General features: G+C 40.8%; 1 protein-coding gene across 1 annotated transcript; it reads left to right on the forward strand.

The window, feature by feature from the left end:
* The first annotated feature begins 7370 nt into the window (after positions 1-7370).
* On the forward strand, positions 7371-20396 carry LOC119732651 (adhesion G-protein coupled receptor G4-like). Its single transcript, XM_038206278.1, has 15 exons — positions 7371-7483; positions 8489-8731; positions 9669-9914; positions 10349-10594; positions 10748-10993; positions 11745-11864; positions 12295-12428; positions 12930-13076; positions 13463-13829; positions 14363-14556; positions 15496-15669; positions 17155-17267; positions 18000-18262; positions 19157-19223; positions 19388-20396. The coding sequence occupies exons 1-15, from the start codon at positions 7456-7458 to the stop codon at positions 19944-19946; spliced, it is 3147 nt and encodes a 1048-aa protein (XP_038062206.1). The 5' UTR covers positions 7371-7455; the 3' UTR covers positions 19947-20396.
* Positions 20397-20921: the final 525 nt, after the last annotated feature.

Consider the following 20921-nt stretch of genomic DNA (forward strand, 5'->3'; position numbering starts at 1 on the left):
TGTTTTTTTGTAAATTGTGCACATTACCATTAATAGAGAATATTTTAAGTTGAACCTATTTGCGACGGAAGGCATGGAGCAAGGTTGACTTTTATTTTGGTCTTTTTTGTTTTTGTTTGCTTTTAGTCAATAGTGAAAAAAGCATGTGGAATGTATACATTTGGGTTGAGTAACCCTTTACAACAAAATAGATAAATGCTAGATTTGATACAAATTGTATAAACTAATTGATTTTAGTCATGGAGGACCAACTGATCTGTACATTGAAGGAAAGTGATTTTACAAGATGCATAAAATATAGTAAGATCAGCGGTGTAGCCAGGGTTTTCCCCACCGGGGGGGGGGGGGGGAGAGAGGGGGTGCTGGATGTTACAGTGGGGCACCTAATTTCTGTTAAACTCGTCAACCATGATCACTTATATTACTTGGTACTTGGTTGGTTCTTCTCCTAAGGACTTCCACAAGGGAGTATAACTAGTAGGCCAGAAACACAGAGGCAAACCCCCTTCTCTTAGCGATAAGTGTTACTGGGTTCTTTTACGTGCGTTAGGCCTTATACAACACACGGGACCTCCGGCCTAGCGTCCCATCGGAAGGACGAAGCATTAATGGTTAAGTGCCTTGCTTAAGGGCACAAGTGTCCAGGCCCGAGCTCGAACCCACGCCACTGTTGCATCTGAAACACCAGAGAATGAGTCATGAGTCCGGTGCTCTTAACCGCTAGGCCATGACACTATAAATAGTTATAGGACTAATAATTTTCCAGTAACCCCCCCCCCCCCCCTCCTCTTTGCTAGACACTGAGTGATTTATATGAGCATTATTTTCAAAAGTAGTTTATACGTTTCTGTTTGAAAGCCAGAACTTTGCAGAAATTGAAACTTGCCTGATATTAAATTGAGTGTATTTCTAATAACTAGCAGAGTATTTCAGTCAGAATAAGATGAACACGTGCATTCCTGATACGGGTAAAGTCAGTTGTGTAAGGGTTGCAAATCAATTGAAATTTATAACGTAGTTTTTATCACCTTGTTTGTATATCTGGGGAAAAAAATTGTCAAATGATCTATTGGTTATTTATAGTGACTAATATAGTCATATTCAGGAGGTCACTACAGCCTATGTATGGTATTCTGGAGATGGCAGGTTTAATTCACACTTCATCGGTCAACTTCTTTTCGCCAACCGAAAATTGACCAAACGCGAGCATAACTGTAGCCAGTTTGCCTTGGCGACATGAGTTGCAGTGTCAGAAATGTGTTCTTAAATATTGTTAAAGTTATTCCCCAAAGAAAACGTACTTACTGAATAATTGTGAAGTTTCCTGCAAGTACCAAAAAAAAAAATTCTACAAACTAGACTACTTTTACTCATGACAAATAACGGCAGTTTTTAATGCATTACGGTGTAAATTTGTGAATAGATATATGAGGTGTTTTCTTGCAGAACAGTTACAAGCGGTTATAATTTTATTCAGAAGTTTTACTGTTAGAAGGGATCGCACAAAGCTGTTTTAGAATGTATGATATGAATGGAAAGGTAAACAGTGTGTTATTACTACGGGCGTTGAATAGGCCGTAATTCATGATAAGTTACCCAGAATGCCATCCCCACTTCCTTCACAAGATTCTGTGAAGCTCATCAGCCCTTCCCAGCGCCTTGTTTGCAGGGCGGGGGGGGGGGGGGGGGGGGGTTCGGAGCGAATTGATTGCGTATCAACTACGCATGCGCGTCTTAAACGAAGATTGACAGGCCTTGGTCCGAATTCTTTTTACTATACATACAACTCGGCATTTTACTTAAAAAACTGCCATGATTTAATTAATTCATGTTGTATATTTTGGAACTATTTATTTCCATTTTAGTAGCTGAAAATCGTTTAAATTGTAATTTGGGTTAAATATTCCTTCACTTTTGTTAATTTACATAATAGTGTTGTGAAGGATATTAATTTCCTGTAAATTAAATACACAGTTTTTGAATCTCTGATACACTGGGAATGTGTATGTTTTAATTCGAGACCCGTGGTCATTATATGGGTCGATGTGGCAGGCAGCCATAGGCGCCTTTACGTGCCAGCGGCCCGACCGCGTTGTTGCTGCGTCTTTCGCAATTCAGCATACCATCTGCGAGTAAGGATGATTATCCTCCCAAATTATTATTATTATTATTATTATTATATTGTAATACATCTTCAGCTGTACTTTAACCCACAGACAAACAATGATAGCGAAAGACGGGCGGACGAACGGCAGATATCTAGTTCCACTTGCAAACATCAAATAAACGTTTATTTAATTACGACATCTGCATGAGAAATATGTTTACACTGATCGTCATAACCACCCCTATCAATTATAGAGTCATTAGCGACTAAGTTGATACTCCAGCGAGAACGAATGTTGACATTACCTCGTTGGTTAGTTTATACCAAAACGTAGGCGTCTTTTGGCGTGATACACGCACTTATCGTTTTGTCGGCCGAAGCCTGTTGACGCGATCGTGACGGTGACTAAAAACCTCGAGACGTATTGACCATTTCACCCCTACCTAGTTTTCCGGGTGGATCTATTTTTTGCTGGATCCTAGAATGATAAGGATGTTTTGCTGTAGGACGATATCCCGGCTTTATGGCTGCTTTGTTGTCGGTTTGATGCTGCTGAGAGGTAGGTTGAAAGTGTTCTTTTTTCATCGGTTGGCAGTCTGGATCGTGCCAAACAGAGGAGAAAAGATCCAAAATATGTTGCATGTAGGCTTTTCCGTTGAAACGTACAATATTTGGTTATTATTCGAAAGACAATATTACGCTTCGTTCCGCAACATCGTTGAGCTTCAGTTCAAATGCACATCATATTGCACCATAAGGCCTAACATTCATTTTTGTGCAGTGTTGCATTCCATTGTATTTCGTCTTAGCGTCGGCACATTTCGTTCCCGATGGAAAACAAACACACTTCATTGCATCCATAAATAGCCGAGGCAGAATCGGCTGCCCCCGTGCATATTGGCCGACATCACCGCAACGTATTCATAATTGTTATGTCCCCAAATTTTTTTCGGCTGGGCAGTTGGGGTCTTTCTCACAGTTGAGTTACTAAGAGGTAGAAATAAGTGGCACATCCCGCCGCTCCATCCGGCACTCAGAACTCGGGGAAGGCAAAAATTAGTATTGTACTACATTTAGTGTTACCCCTTCGAGCATTTGGCCCCTAAGTGCCCCCCCCCCCCCCCTGCAAATTGAAGCAAGTTCTGCCACTAATTGAACGAGTCGTTTTGATTTTTATAACATTTTCGACCGCAGCCCAGGTGGCGAAAATTGTTTATTAATTGTTTGACCGCGTCCAAAGCGGAAGCCCAAATCATAATACTATAAACCAGCCGTCTAATGAATCTTATTACAGGGTTCACAATCAAAATCAATTTCCTGTTTTTTAGATGGAAAGTTGGGTGCAACGGGAATTGATCTAATTAACAAGTCTGTCATCGAACAACCTATACGTTGGGTCGAAGGTAGCCGTAATGTCATTGTTAAATTAATGTGGCGCATGAATATACAAGATGGAACGACCTATCCTCGTTCTCCGAGTTCTCTTCTTTTACCGTTTCTTTGTTTTTTGTTGTTGTTTTTTGCTTTGGTTTATTTATGTTAATCTGGGAGCAGGTGTGGCCTTAGTGTATGGAATATCCCCTTGCACAGCAAGGGCCTATGATATGCGAGCAGATTCGGCGATTAATTATGCAAAACAAGATTGCATCTTGACCTCGAGATTCTGACCATTCAGCGGGCTCCTTCTATATCGGGTCTTCGGTATTACCCGTTGTTGTATGAACAAAAACGTGGCTTCCAAATTGTCCAATCAACAGTTTAGTCCATATTCTTATCGAAATGATGTAACACGTCCAAGGTCGACTCCGATTGGCGGCCGCGCGGGGTCGCATACAATTTGCCTGTTATATCAGACGTTCAACCCTAGCTCTACATACGCGTACCCTCCTGCTATTTAAAAGATCACAGATGGTCAAAATTTCTGTCCACGTCCCCTGGTGTAGTTTAACAAACCAATGGGTCACTTGATCAATATTGACCCCAAACAGCATGGCTCAAAATGCATGTTTTCATAGGAGGGTTTTAATCAATGATCATCAGAATAATGTGGTCTAAAACGTACAAAGTTTAATGTTGTTCAGTAACCTTGGTGCACACCAAACATCCATGTGTATTGGGCAGGTCCACCTCTAGTCTGAGCCCTTCCCCCTTTCCTCAACCCCTCCCCTTCCCCCAAGCCCCTTCCCCTTTCCCCCGAACCCCTCCCCTTCCCCAGTCTCTGGTCATATAGTTGTCGATCCGGAAAGGCCTAAAAATATAAACAATTCTGAACAAAACAGTCGTTGATTTTGCAGTTAAGTTGATGCTATGGGGTGATCAGTCCATGATTATTGATTGGTCAAATATCGCATCTACGGGTGTGTTTATAGATTCATATAGCGCCTGACTCATAACCTTTCAAAACGTTGTTTACACACACTCGATAAAGGTATAACAATAGTGAAGTATTCATTAATATTTCCCTGGTTTCGCAAGTGTATACAGTCGGTTTAGGAATTCGTGACGTACGCAGTTTGTGTCGAGACCCGAGTGCGTCGATTTTAAAATTTTAATAAACTTACTCATAAAGTGTCCCAATGTTTTCATATTTATTTGAGGCATCCGCACAATAAAAATGTCATTAAAATGTACTAAATACGCAATTAAAAACATATTAGTATTATGTTTAACCCTAAGAATCTTGAGTTATCCAATTTATGGACACGCTGCGGCGGGACGTTGGTCTCAGTGACACGGGGGAGCTGAGGACCCTAATGCTGGTAAGGGATAAGTGGAGGGCGGCGACCAAGTTCCGAGTTGATGTAGGCGAGGCTGCACCCTCGCATCGCATCGCATCATCCAATTTAAATACGCTTCCTCACTAATTATAGATATTTTTTTAAGGACAAACTTCGCAGCCCGGTGGTTTTAAAACGGGACAAACTTTTCTCGGCATATTTCTTTGTTTTGTTTTGTTTGGAAGCAGGGTCGATTAGCTCGGATTCGGATTCGGGTACCAGCCCTGACTGGGCTTGCACGGGTTCGTCATTAGGTGAGTGTGTTTCATTTCGATACTATAGCCTTAGTTAAGTTCAAGACGTTAATGGGTTTTTTTTATACATTATGGAAGTCAAATGGAGTTTTTCACTTTTGAACGCTGTATGGGTTTTTTTTGCTAGAAAACATGAATGATATAATTTTTATAGCGAAGTTCAGAATCAAGTCGGCTTGATTGATTGTGTGAATTAATAGTGTGTTTAATGATGGTTTTTACTGGGGGGGGGGGGGGGCGAGTGCCCTTTCTTTGCCCGTGTGACTCACCGACCCACCGACCGATCGATCGACCGACTGACCTGACCTGAACTGACCTGACCTGACCTAAGCCTACTGACCGATTGACCGACTTAGCTGGGTGGTGATATCGTGTAGGACTAACCGCGTATAGTGCCAATGAATGGGCTAATTCTGGTCCTTTGTGCAAACCATATGATTGTGAAAAGCCTTCCAGTGATCGAAATGTGTGCTTGGCTTAATGAATTACGATCATGAGTGCGTATTTAATTCAGCAGACCAATTGCATTTTCCTGTCACAGTTTATTCTAATGGATGTTTTTTTTTTGCTGCAGGTTCAGCCACATTTGCGCCATGTTTCCAAGATGACATCATTGTGAACACAGACTCAGGGTCGTCTACTGCTGACGTCACATGGGATGAGCCTTCTTACCCCAGCGCGTATTATAGCCACTCCTTCCCCTCCTACGACCCGCCGCCTGCCTGCTACCCACCTCCTGGTCATTTCGATATTGGCATCACTCCAGTTTGGTGCGGGGCATGTGGTTTCACCATTACTGTTTTGGGTATGTCTTTGTTTATTGCATTCAACTTTCATCCCTGTGTCTTTAAATTGTAGGGAAGCTTTGTTTTCCTCCGGGATTTCGAGATTGCAATTGGAAGTAAGGCAGCGCCCGAAATAACGTCTGTTCTGCGCACACCTACTTAGCGATTACTACTCCATTTCAACATTCAATTTTAAATGCAAATATCACAATTTATTGCATGTAGCCTGCCACCTGGCTAGGTAAGGTAGGTTAATCTATTTTCAGCTTATTATTTACAGTTCACAATATTTGTATTCAAATTGCTGTATATTTAGTTACAAAACATTCGATATAAGCTCTCTTTTGCGTCGGTTGAGTTTTTCGTAGCTCGAGACGTCCTTTCTTCAATTACAGTTGCTGTAGGTTAACATTTTAATAATTAATACTGAATTCGTATATATCTATGATTTTCATTGTATTACTTTTCTTTTTCCAGGGCGAGAAACATTCTACGAGATAAAAAATCTGGAAAACCTTGAGGCAAATCCCTTATAGATTTGTAATTCTTGATTCGCATGAATGTTCTTTTTGCATAAATGTCATCCAAGTGTCTCCTCATGTTTTAAATAAAAAAAACAATGTATTAATTTGGTCATTAAAATTAATCAACCTTTGATAGCCACATGCTAGAATGCACACTACGACGGCCACACACGCCTTTACTCAATTTCGTCCTCAATGACATTCTTTTCCAATTCGGGCGATTCACAATGCAGTGCGCCACCAAGAGTTTGCCAAGGGGAGTTCATTTTTTCCCAGTGCATTGTGAGAGATTTGAAATTGTGGTTTCGTAAGCGTATGATTCGAGTGTATGTTTGCCCATTTCTTTTCTTGTTATCAATATGGTGGTTTTTTTTAAGGCGGCAGAACGCCATGCCCCAATCTATGACATAATTAGCTCAAGTTGTCTTCCGACACTCATTCAAATGGGCCATGTTTTGTCGACCGTAAACTTGAAAAATGGACTCTCCGTGGCAAACTCTTGGTGGCGCACTGCATGTGAATCGCTCGAATTAACCATATTCGTTACCCTGATTACTCAATCATCAAGCTTGTGAGTAGCATACAGACTAATCTTTTCTGTTACACCTAGTATCCGCAGGAAAATGAACTCATGGAAAGGTACCAAAAATGTAGTTCGTTGTAAAAACAAAAGGTATCTTATTCAAATCAAGTAAACATTAATCAGAATAATTCAGGAATGCTTTGTAATTCCTATTTTGCATTTTTTTTTTATTATAAAAAAAAATATATATATATTTTAAATTCGCAGATAACGAGAAGCCAATTTTCTTGTGGTGCCCACCTTCAATAAGTCGACACACATCGCCAGGTTTGGACTATACGCAAGTCAAGTGGCCAGACCCCATAGCTAGAGATAATTCGGGACCGGTTCCAGCCATTGACTGCCAACCGGCAAGTTATGACATTTTCTGGATTGGCGAGGAAAGTGTCACGTGTACTGCAACGGATTATTCCGACAACCAACAAATGTGCAGCTTCAATGTAACCGTCATAGGTAATAAAGAGTATCAATCTTTGACGCCAGCCACAATACCTAAGATTTAAGGACGTAATGGTTTGTTTACAAAATGCGCTTTCCAATGAGGGCGAAGTCGGGACGCCAGACGAAGAAGGGACCGTCTACTACATGGGAACGCGCACATGACTTGTAAGCAAAGCGTGACGTCATTAGTCTCAGGCCTATTGGTTGGCGCTTTGTCGTAAGGTAAACACAATTATTAGAGTGCCTGTTTCGTTCCTAGCTAGACTGATTTTCGTTGGAATGCCGTGGCCTTGTGATTTGGAGCATTAAATAGTAGGTAATGAGCCTGAAAGTCGACCCCTGGTGGCGCGCTTCCGGAACCCTTGAATTGGAAATTTAGCGTGTATATATAGTTCGGAGTTTTTTTAATTGCCTTTAGTACATTGACATCTTTAGAACATTACCCTCGGGCCTCCGAAAAGACCTTTGTAACAGTATTACTAGCATCTCAATTTATAGAAACTGAAAAGTCGCACGACGGTGCAAGAGAAAAATTTGTGGCAAAAAAATTGACCTCACTTCCCCCCCCCCCCCCCCCCTCCATTGTTTTGATTTAATGGAGGCCAAGTGTCCGGGGAAAAAAATCTACTTTTCAGATTTTATTGCCGATGAAAACGATAAAAAGTAGTTTTAAATCCAACGAACATAAAAGGATTGTGTCCGGCATAGCTCGAATTGGCGATTGAAGTTGCCTTGAGAAGTGTTTGGGAGGGTTGATAGGTGAAAGATGTTGAGTTATAAATCCACGAAGGTCGGACATTTCTTAGAAAAGTGTCTCAGCCTTTATTCGCTGTATTGGAGCAAACACAATGTTGAACGAACTGAAGTTCAAATAATGTTTTATAACAGCATATAGAATCCTACGATTGAACTTCATAAACAATGTAGCTTACTTTTGCTAACGCAACTTTTCTTTTACACAAGCTACCAGACTTTTGTTTTAAAAGTTTGTCATAAACTTTCCTGTTACCTTTTCAGATAACGAAAAGCCAGTTTTCTCGCGGTGCCCAAATCCATTGATTAAAGACACTTCACCGGGATTGGATTATACACTAGTCACGTGGGCAGACCCCATAGCTAGTGATAATTCGGGCTTAGATTCAATTGACTGCTCACCGATAAGTGGTAGCAAGTTTGTGATTGGTGACCAGCTTGTCACGTGTACTGCTACAGATGCATACAGCAACCAGCAAGAATGCAGCTTTACTGTCACTGTTAGAGGTGCGTACTTTTTGACGTTTTTAAGCTCTGGCAGGAACTTCTACATGTCACTTGGTGGTCGGTCGGTCAATCGGTCGATCTGCTTGTCTGTCCTCGAAAATTGGCCAAAATATTTGACCAAAACTTATTGACTAATTGACTAAAGGCCATGCCCTCATCAGTAAATGCACTCTTGACGAAAGTTTTTGGAACACGGGTTTTATTTCGATCGATGCGCATTATGTCTGTCCCAAAAATTTACTAAAATAAGCCCCCTTAGTTTCCCATAAAAATATAAGTACCAAATTTTTTTTTTTTTCAAAAAAACAAAACGAAATAAATTTAATACTTAACCAAAATTGTTTGTAACAATTTAGAAAGACGTTTATGAAAAGTTTGTTAATATGTGCAGTAATGTTATAGTCGGTGGTATTTTGTGTAGTGTTTGGACGGTATCAAGAAGGAGGAAATGTTCCCCAAATTGACCAAAAGTGTGCTATCGCGGCGTCGCATATTTCGACAGAGCTTTTTGTGCACACGCTCTTGTTTCTCCACTATGTTTCATGTTCTGAGGCTTATGATGACTCTGTATGTTTTGACCACCATTCGTTCATAATGTGCCTTCAAAATCTTGGTAAAAAAATATTGTGAAACTATTGAATGTTTGCTTAATTCGTGTACTTGTTTCAAAGTTTTTGGAAGAATGAATCCGAAAGTCACTTAGGAAGTCGATGTTCTGAAGTTGAACAGCACTTTCCGAATTTGCAAAAACAGTGTTTCCCCTTGTCTTAAGTGGTACGAGGCGTTTGTGAAATTATGTTAGACCTACAAATATGTCCATGGACGGCAGCCATGAAGCTGATAAACGTATGACTTCGATTCTTTAGTGTTATGTCTGACATTGTGTGTAGAGAGACTAAATTCATTTGAGACTTTTCCGATACACTTTGTTTTCCAGATAACGAAGACCCAGTTTTCTCATCGTGCCCAACTTCGTTTAGTGTAGACACATCACCAGGATTGGACTCTACGCTAGTCACGTGGCCAGACCCTACAGCTACTGATAATTCGGGCGTTATTCCAAGCATTGACTGCCAACCAGCAAACAATGGCACTTTCTTAATTGGTGACCAAAGTGTCACGTGTACCGCCACGGATGGTGCGGAGAATCAACAGGAATGCGGCTTCGTTGTTGCTGTCATTGGTATGTTTTTTAAGCTGTCAGAATAATTTCAAAATCAACTTATTTAGAACACACATCTCCCTTCATAAGATGGAATTTTGCGTCGGGGTGATGTAAATCAAATTAGGTTTTGCCCTTCACCGACGTATAAACACTGTATACTCAGTGTGTTACCTCCCGAGTGAAAGATGGAAAAAAATCACTCGGATGGAACTCGAACCCACGACCTCCTGCTTTCTAGTGCAGAGGTCTTGCCTCTTCACCACCTAGCTAACAAGATCGGTTGGTTGGTTCGTCGTTGATCAAACTACGTCACAAGCACTGTGAGAAATGTACAGAAATCAAAGGTGGGAGATCGGCGTACGACCATGTCGGGAAGTGCCCATAATTTGGGTTCCAATACATTACAATTATATCTTGTTGTAAACACTATGCTTATCTGTTTTTCTTTTCAGACAACGAAAACCCAGTTTTCGCTTTCTGCCCGTCTTCGTTTAGTAGAGACACCTCACCAGGGTTGGACTATTCGTTGGTCATGTGGTCAGACCCCATAGCTAGTGATAATTCGGGCTTAGATCCAACCATTGACTGCCAACCTGCAAATGGTAACGATTTCAGGATTGGAGACCAGCGTGTCTCGTGTGTGGCCAGTGATGGCGCCGGGAACCAGCAAGAATGCAGCTTCGTCGTGACTGTCAATGGTGATAACAATTTGGGTTGATCTTCAATGTTGATCTTTCTAAGAACGCAGAATGTCGCTTATTGCTTGATTAAAACTCTAAGTTTTAATAGTTCTGATTCATCTGGTAGCTTATCAGAGAAAATCTTAATTTCGTAATCATATTTTTTTTCAGACAAGGAGAAGCCAGTTTTCTCGTGGTGCCCGACTTCGTTTAGTAGAGGCGCATCACCAGGACTGGACTGTACGCTAGTCACGTGGTCAGACCCCACAGCTAGTGATAATTCGGGCGTGAATCCAAGCATTGACTGCCAACCTACAAGTGGTGTCGAATTTAGGGTTGGGGACCAGCTTGTCACGTGTACAGCTGCAGATGGTGCCGGGAACCAGCAAGAATGCAGCTTCACTGTAACTGTCATAGGTATTGTTCTATACATGAATTTGTATCCTTTCATGTAAAATTACCAAAGTCCAACTATGAAAGGGCAGCAAATGTCTAACACATAAAGGCCCACTTAAATGGAGAAAAGCCACAACGTTCGACCTCTAAACACAGATCACAATAAGCCAATCGACAGAGCAATGATAATGTTGAGATTCAGTGAAGTTAAGCTTCTGCTGTAGCCGTGTCGTTGTAGTATTGATCGATGCATTAGGCCCCACCTACTGCCCACGTATGGGCAATACTGCGCGCGTCGTTAGGCGCGCTCACGCAAGTTTGACTTTTATGCATGCATGTCGGACAAACTATCATGACTGTGATTGGTCAAAACACCACTGGGCGGGGCTTAATGGATCGTTCAATTGACCTATCGCCGAATGAGAGTTAGCCACGCTCCTTAGACCACCCCATGGAATTTAGTATGTTAAGTTTTGTTTGTCTCAGATTTTGCGCGTTCTGCGTCCATTTGTAGGCCTATATCATGTAATTGGACAATATTTCACAAGCTGTGTTGACGCGATTCTACCACGATAGGTTCGAGTCAGTTAAAAGAATTCGAGTCAGTTAAAAGAATTTTTAATTTCTATTTTGCTGCATACCTCTTTTTCGTTATGAGAATCATTTGCCCATTGGTGTATATGATTGCGAGTTTGTTGAATTTCTCAATGTGTAGGTCTTGTCAATTGTGTTTTGTCTTATTTTTCACTTGTTTTTCATTTGTTGCCTTCAGCTTTAGATTGGTGCACGGATACCATGTACGAATATTCAGGCGGGTATCTGACCTTCCAAAAGACAAAAGTGACCGAAAACCAGACCTCAGTGGAGGAATGTGTCACAAACAAAGAAACAGGTAGATAGACAAAATGTTATATTGTGCTACTACCTAGTATTCTGAAAATCTGATCGATTGCGATCGATGTTTTGATGGATTCGTTATTACCTGACAATGTGGTATCTTTTACTGTCAAATGCCTTATTTTGTGGGAAGGAGAAAACATTTCTTGAGCGATTGAACCTTTAAATGGAACTGAAATGATTTAACATGAGAAGGGAAATACATCAATTATCAGATCAGAACAAAGTAAACATGCTTGTTCTTTTTAGCACAGAATTTTGAATGATTGCTTTAAGGCCTTTTATGCATGTGTAACTTTGTGTAAGCATGAAGTTCCAAAATCCAAGTAGAATATCACTGGAACACAATTTTTTTTAAAGTTCCAAAAAGTGATTCATTCAATGATAAAACGGTCAACTTGTTTTATGAATTATTAATTTGGAAGGTGAAAAGACGCCTGTAGCGTCACGACTATGCGATGGAAGCGCCCAAATCAGCGCCTTCTGGCGCGAGCCTGTCATCCAAGACTGCCGGGTGGACAGCGACGTCATCAATGAGCAACTCGATGACTTGGCCGAAGTACGTTGAAACATCCGCTTCGAAATCTCTCAAAACAAGTAGCTCAAGATAATAACGCTTAAGGCTTCCTTGAGTCACATTTTGAACTATTTGTGGGTTAGATGTTCTGTTGGTGGCAGCAAACATCAGAAGCTCCTTTGTCGTTGAATTTATAGTCACTTGATATTTTGGAGCGAAGCAAGCTTAGCCTAGGCCTAGGCCTATATAAAGATTATGCAAACTGTCAGTTAAATCGTGCATCATTATGAAAGATTTGATGAAATTGGAAAGATGTATTGTCACAGTGTTTATTTATCAACATCTTGTTGGAGGTTTTGCTCTGGAACTGAGTTGACGATTCCGATTCTCTTTTTCAAACGGTAGCAGTTCTTTTCAAAGAAGCCAATTAAATGGTGCATCATTTACTCAGTTACAGGCACGTGCGCGTTAGGTAGCAAATTAAGATAATTACATCTATTACAATCTAATTATCTAATTATCTTATTTTTTTTCCCCGTTTAGTATCCTGTGACAGAAGAAAATGTCGATAAGATTACCAAAGTCTTCCTAGGTCTGACAGACAGCCCGTCATCTCTAGACAGTGACGGCGTGCAGGCATCGGCTGATATACTGAATAACATTGTCCGCGTTGAAAACACATCTCCGGAGGTAAGTCAACATTCAGCAACATGGTGGCAAATAAATCTGACGATTTTAGGCTTTAGTCATTTCCTTTCCTTCTCTTAGAGAATACTTGGTATATTTAATGTTGATGTTCATAGTTGCAGAGCAGGCTTTTTAGAGACCAAGAAATACAAGAGGTACGTTCACAAAGGCTCTTGGAAATGACATTGATCTAGTTATTGCTGGTGTTTTGTACAGTGGTTGACACATTCATTCCACCAATGGTGGCTCTTCGATTTCACAGTTACTCTGTAGACAACAGTCACGTGCGTGATAGCTGTAACATTATCCCGCCCTCTGTTGAGAAAATGTAGATACAGAGGCAGTTGTCCTGATGTAATACGCCATTCCTGATGACTTCCCAATGTTAGATCACTGAGCAGGTCGTGCACGCCGTCAACAACTTGCTTCATGCTCCAGAGGACGCCTTCGACAAGACTACGGACTCGCCCTCTAACGTCGTACGATGCATGGAGCGGCAAGTATCCCACACTCTTTCCCAGGGAGGCAACTTCAGCACCGTGACGTCTAGTCTTGCTGTCAAGGCGTTCAACTTGCCGCTGTCGACGCTGAGTGGCGGAGTGTCGTTTACCACAATCTACAACCAGTCTGCAAACGGAGTCTTGACGGAAGACGCGATTGTGACGCTCACTGACGGTGGCGACGTTCAAACTGATGACATTGAGACAAAGATATATCTGCCCGGGGCACTAGTTGATCTATTGCCTTCAGCAGAGGGTAAAATAGAATCCTCATATCTGTTAGCATAGGCTGTTTCCAAATTGATGAATTTCAGTTTATTCAGTCAGGTCGTTTCGCGTTGTCTCAACGATTTCTACCGTTTGAAACGTTGAATGACAATGATCAGAGCGAGACATTGAGAGTGAAAAGCCCCACACACTAAAAAGACTGCGTCTTCCGTGCTTTGTTTATTCTAGACAAGTGCTTCAATAACCATACCAAGCAGCGTTCATGCATTTTACAACGCAGTTTTGCAGTTAACAGCAGTATATAAATTATTATTTCCTATTCACAAGCATGGTCCTACCTATCTTTTGATCCTAGTAACATCATGTTTAGTAGTTTTCTCCCCGATTTTACTCGACTGCTCCCTGCAGATGCCCAAATCTTTAAAGTATTTTCAGAAAGATAAACCATCTTGTCATAAGTATCAATAGCTTTATCCTGTCAATTTTCAGCACGTCAATTTAGGTTTCATTGCAATTTGTAGGCTTTTATAAATATGATTTCTTTCCCTTACAAATACGTAGGTGATAATGACCTCCCGCTCAGCTTCGTTGTTTACCAAAACAGCAACCTATTTCGATCTCAGAGTCTCCTTGAGGCAAATGTGAAGTCCAATCAGCGGTTGGTTGGTAGCAGGATCGTCACGGCCTCCTTCGACGGGGTGAAAGTGGAGAATCTCCCGTCTAACTCGTCCATCATGAGCACGTTCCGTATCATGGTAAGTTTTGGGTCAGGAACTGGTTCAACGTTACTGTGGCATGAACAAAGTCTCAATTTGTTTCTTTAATACATTCCGGATTTTTTCCCATAATGGCCTGGCCCACATAGGCTAATCACCTTTTGTACTGATACTCTATCAATATTAGCCAAAGCCCAGCCGTATAGCTTCAAACTGTATACCGACTTCCTATACAGGCTTTCACTTCCCTGGTTATTAATTAATATTGGAGTGAAAAGTTTATGTAATAGTAAGGACTAGAAGTCTCTTTTGTGTTTTTATTCACGAAACATGGTTAACACTTGTCAACACTTGTCGACTTCCTCACTCGATTACATGTAGTATACTAACAATTTATTGTTCAATTTTCATGTATACTAAACGCCTACCAATGGGTTAGGCTATCCGGTATTTTACATGCAATTGACAAAGGCCTGCTTTCTTTTCATGAAAGGTTCCTTTCAAAGTTTGTTCAACCAATACATTAAGCAAGAGACAATGGGTCATTGAAAACTGTAGTTTGTTGTGACAGTCTTATTGAAAACTTTTGAAACTAGTGGGAACTATTCATTTTACTGGATTCAGTGGTCTATTTTCTGGAATGAAAAAGCTAATTAAAAGTATAATAGCTTAATTAAAGTGTATTGGGTCGCTCGAGTAGCGTCTGACTTGGGTTGGTAACAAGTCATTTTTTGCAATCCCAAGTCAAGTCACAAGTCATTGTTTGCAAGTCCAAGTCAAGTCACAAGTCAAAGCTGGTATTTACAAGTCAAGTCACAAGTCACAACAATAGCGACTCGAGTCCGACTCGAGTCCAAGTCACATGACTCGAGTCAGCAACTCTAATCATTACTGAATATAGAGTATTTTTTAATTTTAGTTAACTTAAAAAAATATCAAGAATAAAACAAATTTCAAGACATGAAACATTTTTCTCAGGTATCGGCAGGCAGTAATACTGACCAGTATACGAAAGAATGTGTGTTTTGGGATTTCACTTTGAATAACGGCAGTGGTGACTGGTCGAAGGCAGGGTGCAAGACTGTTTCTACCGACTATTATGGATTGACCTTATGTAGTTGTAATCATCTCACCAGCTTCGCTGTACTCGTGGTAAGAACGACTGCGCTCGAATTATTGACTACGACCGGAAGTAATACACGTATCTATTGAAAGTGCATTCAGTCGCTTCCATATGCGCGTGTGTTACAAGTCCTAGCCACTGATCTCTATATAAAGACTGGATAGCTAATAAAGAGCCGCACAATGTACGAATTTGACGCCATATTGGTGAGACCGGCTGGTGATCTACAAAGGACAAGTTGCCGTCTTTATAGACAGCATGATTTCTTTTGTAACGTCGCGGTTCACTCACTTGACTTATATTTTGGCCACCACCACTGACCAACTGACCAAGGTTTACTACAATTTTTCTAACGTCGTGATTACTTTTATAATGCCGCAAATCACTTTTTCGGCGTTTTTGAAATAATAACCACTACGGAAATGTGTCCTTTTTAGAACATCATAATATGTGTACGTGACCAAAATGCGCGTCAACCGTTGATACAACGCGCGCGTATTTACGCGTAGAACGTTCGTATATACGCGGCCATCTTCGTGAGACCGGGGGCGAATTGGTCAATATGCAAAGTCTACTGTGTGAATGTTGTATGCATATCCGCTATCCAGTCTTTATATAGAGATCAGTGGTCCTAGCCAATGGACCAATCCAGTAAGCACCGCCCCATTGTATTCTGACCAATCACAGCCGTGATTTATGTCCGACATGCGTGCACAAAAGTTCGACACGCGTGCACGCGCGTATGATGCGCGCGGCAGGAAAATGCAGTGTGGCCTTGGAGAGGAGCACGTGTTAATTTGCCCAGTGCGCAGTGGGAGGGGCTTACTGGATGCTGTTACTCTGTGCACTAAGAGTACAGATTCAATAAAATAACCGTTCTATTACTAACCATTCAATGCACTCAAAATAACTCGTTGGGAATACTAGAAAACAGTCAGTACAACAATTCCAACCTAGCTAATATGGATATTAATTTGGCAATTTGACTGTTTTGCCTTCAAACCTGAATATAACAGCAAAAGGATTGGCGTTGCATTCTGCTGTTGAGTGATGATGCTGGCAGTTTTTTTTTTTAAGTCTTGGAGAAATGCCTTACGATGTGTAGGGAATGGCAGTTTGCGCGTGCTTGATGCAAATATGGTCCTTGACGTGTTTGAAAAAATGGACTTTCGATCAAAAGAAGTTGCATGTTTGGTTCCCAAAATTTTACGAAAAAAAAAGGATTTTTAAAAGTTTCAAAACTGATAAAAGAAGAAAGTTCCGAAAAGAAAGAATTTTGCCAAAGATGTCGGTTTAACATCGTGAGTGAATTGAGATCTGTCTGGAAATAGTGACTCTCCGTTTAAGGCAATTTTCTTTAATATTAAACTTCAACTGGTTCTTCTCAGAACCACACAACTAACCAAGAGTCATCATTCACAGAGTGTTAATGCAAACCTCCCATTCATTGACCATGTCCACCATGTAAACCCCTCAGTCTTATTTCTTATATATGGTTTTCTGTTGATATGAAGGATGTATACGGTCAGACTCACACTAGTTCCACGCTGGATATCATCAGCAAGATCGGCTGTGGAATTTCCATAGTTGCACTTCTCATCACGATCACCGTTTATCTTGCGATCGAGTAAGCAAACATACTAACTTCTTTAAGATAAGCGTTTGAGTCAAGTCCATCACAAGTCCTCGCCAGTTAATCAAAATTCAATCACAAGTCATTTAGCATCTAGAAAAAAAAACTATTCAAAGACCTCCCAATGTCATTGTACAGTCCTTGTCATTTGAAGCCTGTATTTGTACTTTGGTATGCGTTTGACATATTACGGGACTTATAAATATAAATATTTTCATATCGTACGTTTTCTTGTAACATCAATGCTGGCCCTATCTTAAAATACTTAAATTTCATTAAGTTCGTATTGAACAACCAAACGGTTTCGTTTTAATAGTATCGCTCACTTTTAAAAATAATGCAGTTCAAAGCGCACGTATCCACCAGTATTGGTGCTCAAGGCCCTACATCATCATCATTACAGGGCTCTCATTTGACCAATGAAACATTCCAAAGACAATCTCAGCTCGATGCTGCCATTTCGGAGCAAAGCAGCTAAAAAAACAACCACATTAACAATCTCTGTCCTCACAGGTACCCATTTACTCCTGGGTGGAGAGAAGCAATAGTGACAAAGTGCCTTGCCCAAGGGCACACGCCCCATGACCCGTGCTGGACTTGAACCCATGCACAACCTCCAGAATTACCCGCAGGCCACGCATTCATTGCTCTAGACCACGAGGCCACGGCACTCCATACGGAATAAAATAATTGCATATTTTTTTTCTCTGTGTGTCTTTCTCCGAGATCGCTACGAGCAAAAACACCCAGCCGCATCCTGATCTGTCTGTGCCTGTCTCTTCTGTGTCTTTACCTGGTCTTCTTGGTTGGTATTGAGCAGACGTCTTCGCATCGTGGCTGCCAAGTCGTAGCCGTCTTGATTCATTACTTCACTCTGTCATCGCTGGCATGGATGGCCGTAGAAGCCACCAATCTCTATCTGTATTTGGTCAAGGTACTCAACATCCAACGTCGACATTTTGTGTTGAAGGCTTCAGTCATAGCCTGGGGTAAGTAGGTGCTAGTATGAGGTGTAGCAGGTTGCTCTTTGCGGAGTTGTAAACCTTTGAGAATAGGTCCTTCTTAAGGCGGCAACAAGTGTCACATTTTTAATTTTTCAACTTTGCAATGTGCGATTTTAATTTAACGACGCATATAAACCCCCAGTATGCAAGACAGTTTCTTAAGTTAGTTCAAGTGGAACCTACGATTCATTTATTATGTAAGTCCTTTACATGATCAATGTAGCATAATTAGTTTAGGTTGTTCCAACTCAATGTTGATTGGCAAAGAACAATAGGAATATTGAAGTTGACCAACAGAGAGATTGTTGGCTTGTTAATCTCCTTTCATCCACTTTGCCGCAAATTGAACCAGAAATTGACATATTATCATCCCTTTCAATTAACTGTCTAAATATCTGGATGTAGGTGTCCAAATGAGATAGGTAAAACAGCATTGTGTTCAGAAATCATCATTATTTAAGCGCACAATATACTTATACTTATATTATAAGTTATTAGTAACAACATAGGAGCTATCATTTTCAACATTTTTTTCTCTGAATGTATCATTTTTTATACACACTGTATACTTTGGTGTGTTAAACTTTGTGAGTTTGCTTTATAGTGATTTGCCGCTTATATTTTACCTACCACTGCCTGGCAATAACTACATGTATGTCTTTGAAAACATCATCAAATTAATAACGACATACAGAAAGGAACTGGCAGCAAAGGGAGCCTTCACCATAGACTAAGCACACAGACTTACGTTCGAGGACCGTTTTCAACAAAAGATGAACGTTCGAGGACAACAAAGAACCTGTTGTTCTCTCTTTTTTGTTCATGGTCTCGGAATGCAGGTAATACAAAAGCTCCTTTATCACATTTATTCTAATGCAGGTGCTCCTTTACTGATTGTCGTCATAATCTTGGGGTTTGACCCCACCCAATACGAGAACACCAACTTGTAAGTTTTCCCTTTTCTCATCAAATTCTACCAAAACACCTTACGGTCTCCAGTTCCTAAGTTGTAAAATTCACCATTTTTCTTACATCTCACAATTTGTTTTAAGAGTATGAAGTTGTCACTATCCTCTGTTTTGACTTTACTGCTTATTGGCCTTTTAATAGTTGCTTCTTGAAGCGTGGCAACGCCTTCTACTACGGCCAACTCTTAGTCCTCGGACTTGTTCTGGCGTACAACACCGTCATTTTCGTCCTGGTGATGATCAACTTGTACCGGCCAGGGAAGCTCCAAGGCTCGGCCCGCAGACGCCAGAAACTCATGATTCGAGCTCAAAATGCCATCGCCATCTCCAACCTGATGGGGCTGACCTGGATCTTCGGGATCCTGTCCGTCTTCGAGGCAGCCACCTTCGCCTTCCAGGTCCTGTTCTCCGTCTTCAGTTCGCTCCAGGGGCTTTTCATCTTCTTGCTGTTCTGCTTGAGGCAGGAGGCCACTCGCGCGGTGCTGGGGAGGTGTCTTCAGAGGCGGGCACGCAGCGTGTTGGAGATCAGCCTCTCGACTGGGAAGAAGTACGCACGACACGCCCCTTCATCATCAGACAGTGGGTTTATTCATCTGACAACCCGGAGCCAGACTATGTCCACGTCCCCTGAAGATGATATAGAACATCCCTTCTCCGTTCCTGTGACTAACGGTGAATGGTCTCTGCCTAATGGACTCTGAAAAGATTATAGTGAATCTGAATAATTGTCATTATTTGTAGATGTTACCTCCAATTGCAAGAAATTCGGTGTTAGATAAATTTATCTCAATGCTGCCATATAGGATGATAAATAATAATACATAATCAACTTGACAATACATGTACATAGATATATTTACAATTGATATAGTAGTGAACATTAACTAAATGGCAACATGTAGGTCCGGGGTGAAGCATCAGCTTTTGTTCCCCAGCCTATGGACAGACAGACAAGTGACAAACATATATGAAAAGACAAAGCGCAGACACCGGTGTAAGACAGAAATCACGGCCGTTATTATCCCTATTACATTACTTTAGTATATGTAATTAAAAAATAAGTTTTAAGTTTTCTAGCAAAGATAGAGAGAGTGGGTGATGATTTAAAAGATTCATCCAGACTATTTAAATATAGAGTGCCACGTAGGACAAGATCTAAGTTGTGTTCGACTTTTTTTTAGTCGTAAGATGGAATTGCAATCTGGTTTTGCCTAATTTCTGTCTTTTCTAAAGTATCAACATACTAACCTACGAAAATCTGTAAATTATAAATTATTAAATTATTTTGCATATTTCATCATTTTGCAATGCATGTCGGTGATTGAAAGATTCCTACATGACATTTTCTATAAATCATGATGCAATTCGAGACTATTTGTTATATTTTACTAAACAAATTGACGCGTTAATTGGATTCCAAAGGTTGCGCTCAGACTTGTCGTCTGTAGCTAGCAGCAACTGAGTTCATATTTTTCGACCTTATCCACAAATAACAAAGAGTTAGTGAACTGAACAGGTGAAACAAATTCATAGCACACAGATGGTGTTAGCTGGTAACTGGATCCATAAGGTTCACCAGACCAAACTGCAATACTCAAGCAATTGTCGGGACAACAGCAAACAAACAGTCATTTTCAGTTTGTTTTATCTAATAAAAATGCTAATATGGTGCTTAT

Source organism: Patiria miniata, unplaced genomic scaffold (genome assembly GCF_015706575.1).
Source record: "Patiria miniata isolate m_02_andy unplaced genomic scaffold, ASM1570657v1 HiC_scaffold_24, whole genome shotgun sequence".
Classification (NCBI taxonomy): Eukaryota; Metazoa; Echinodermata; class Asteroidea; order Valvatida; family Asterinidae; genus Patiria; species Patiria miniata.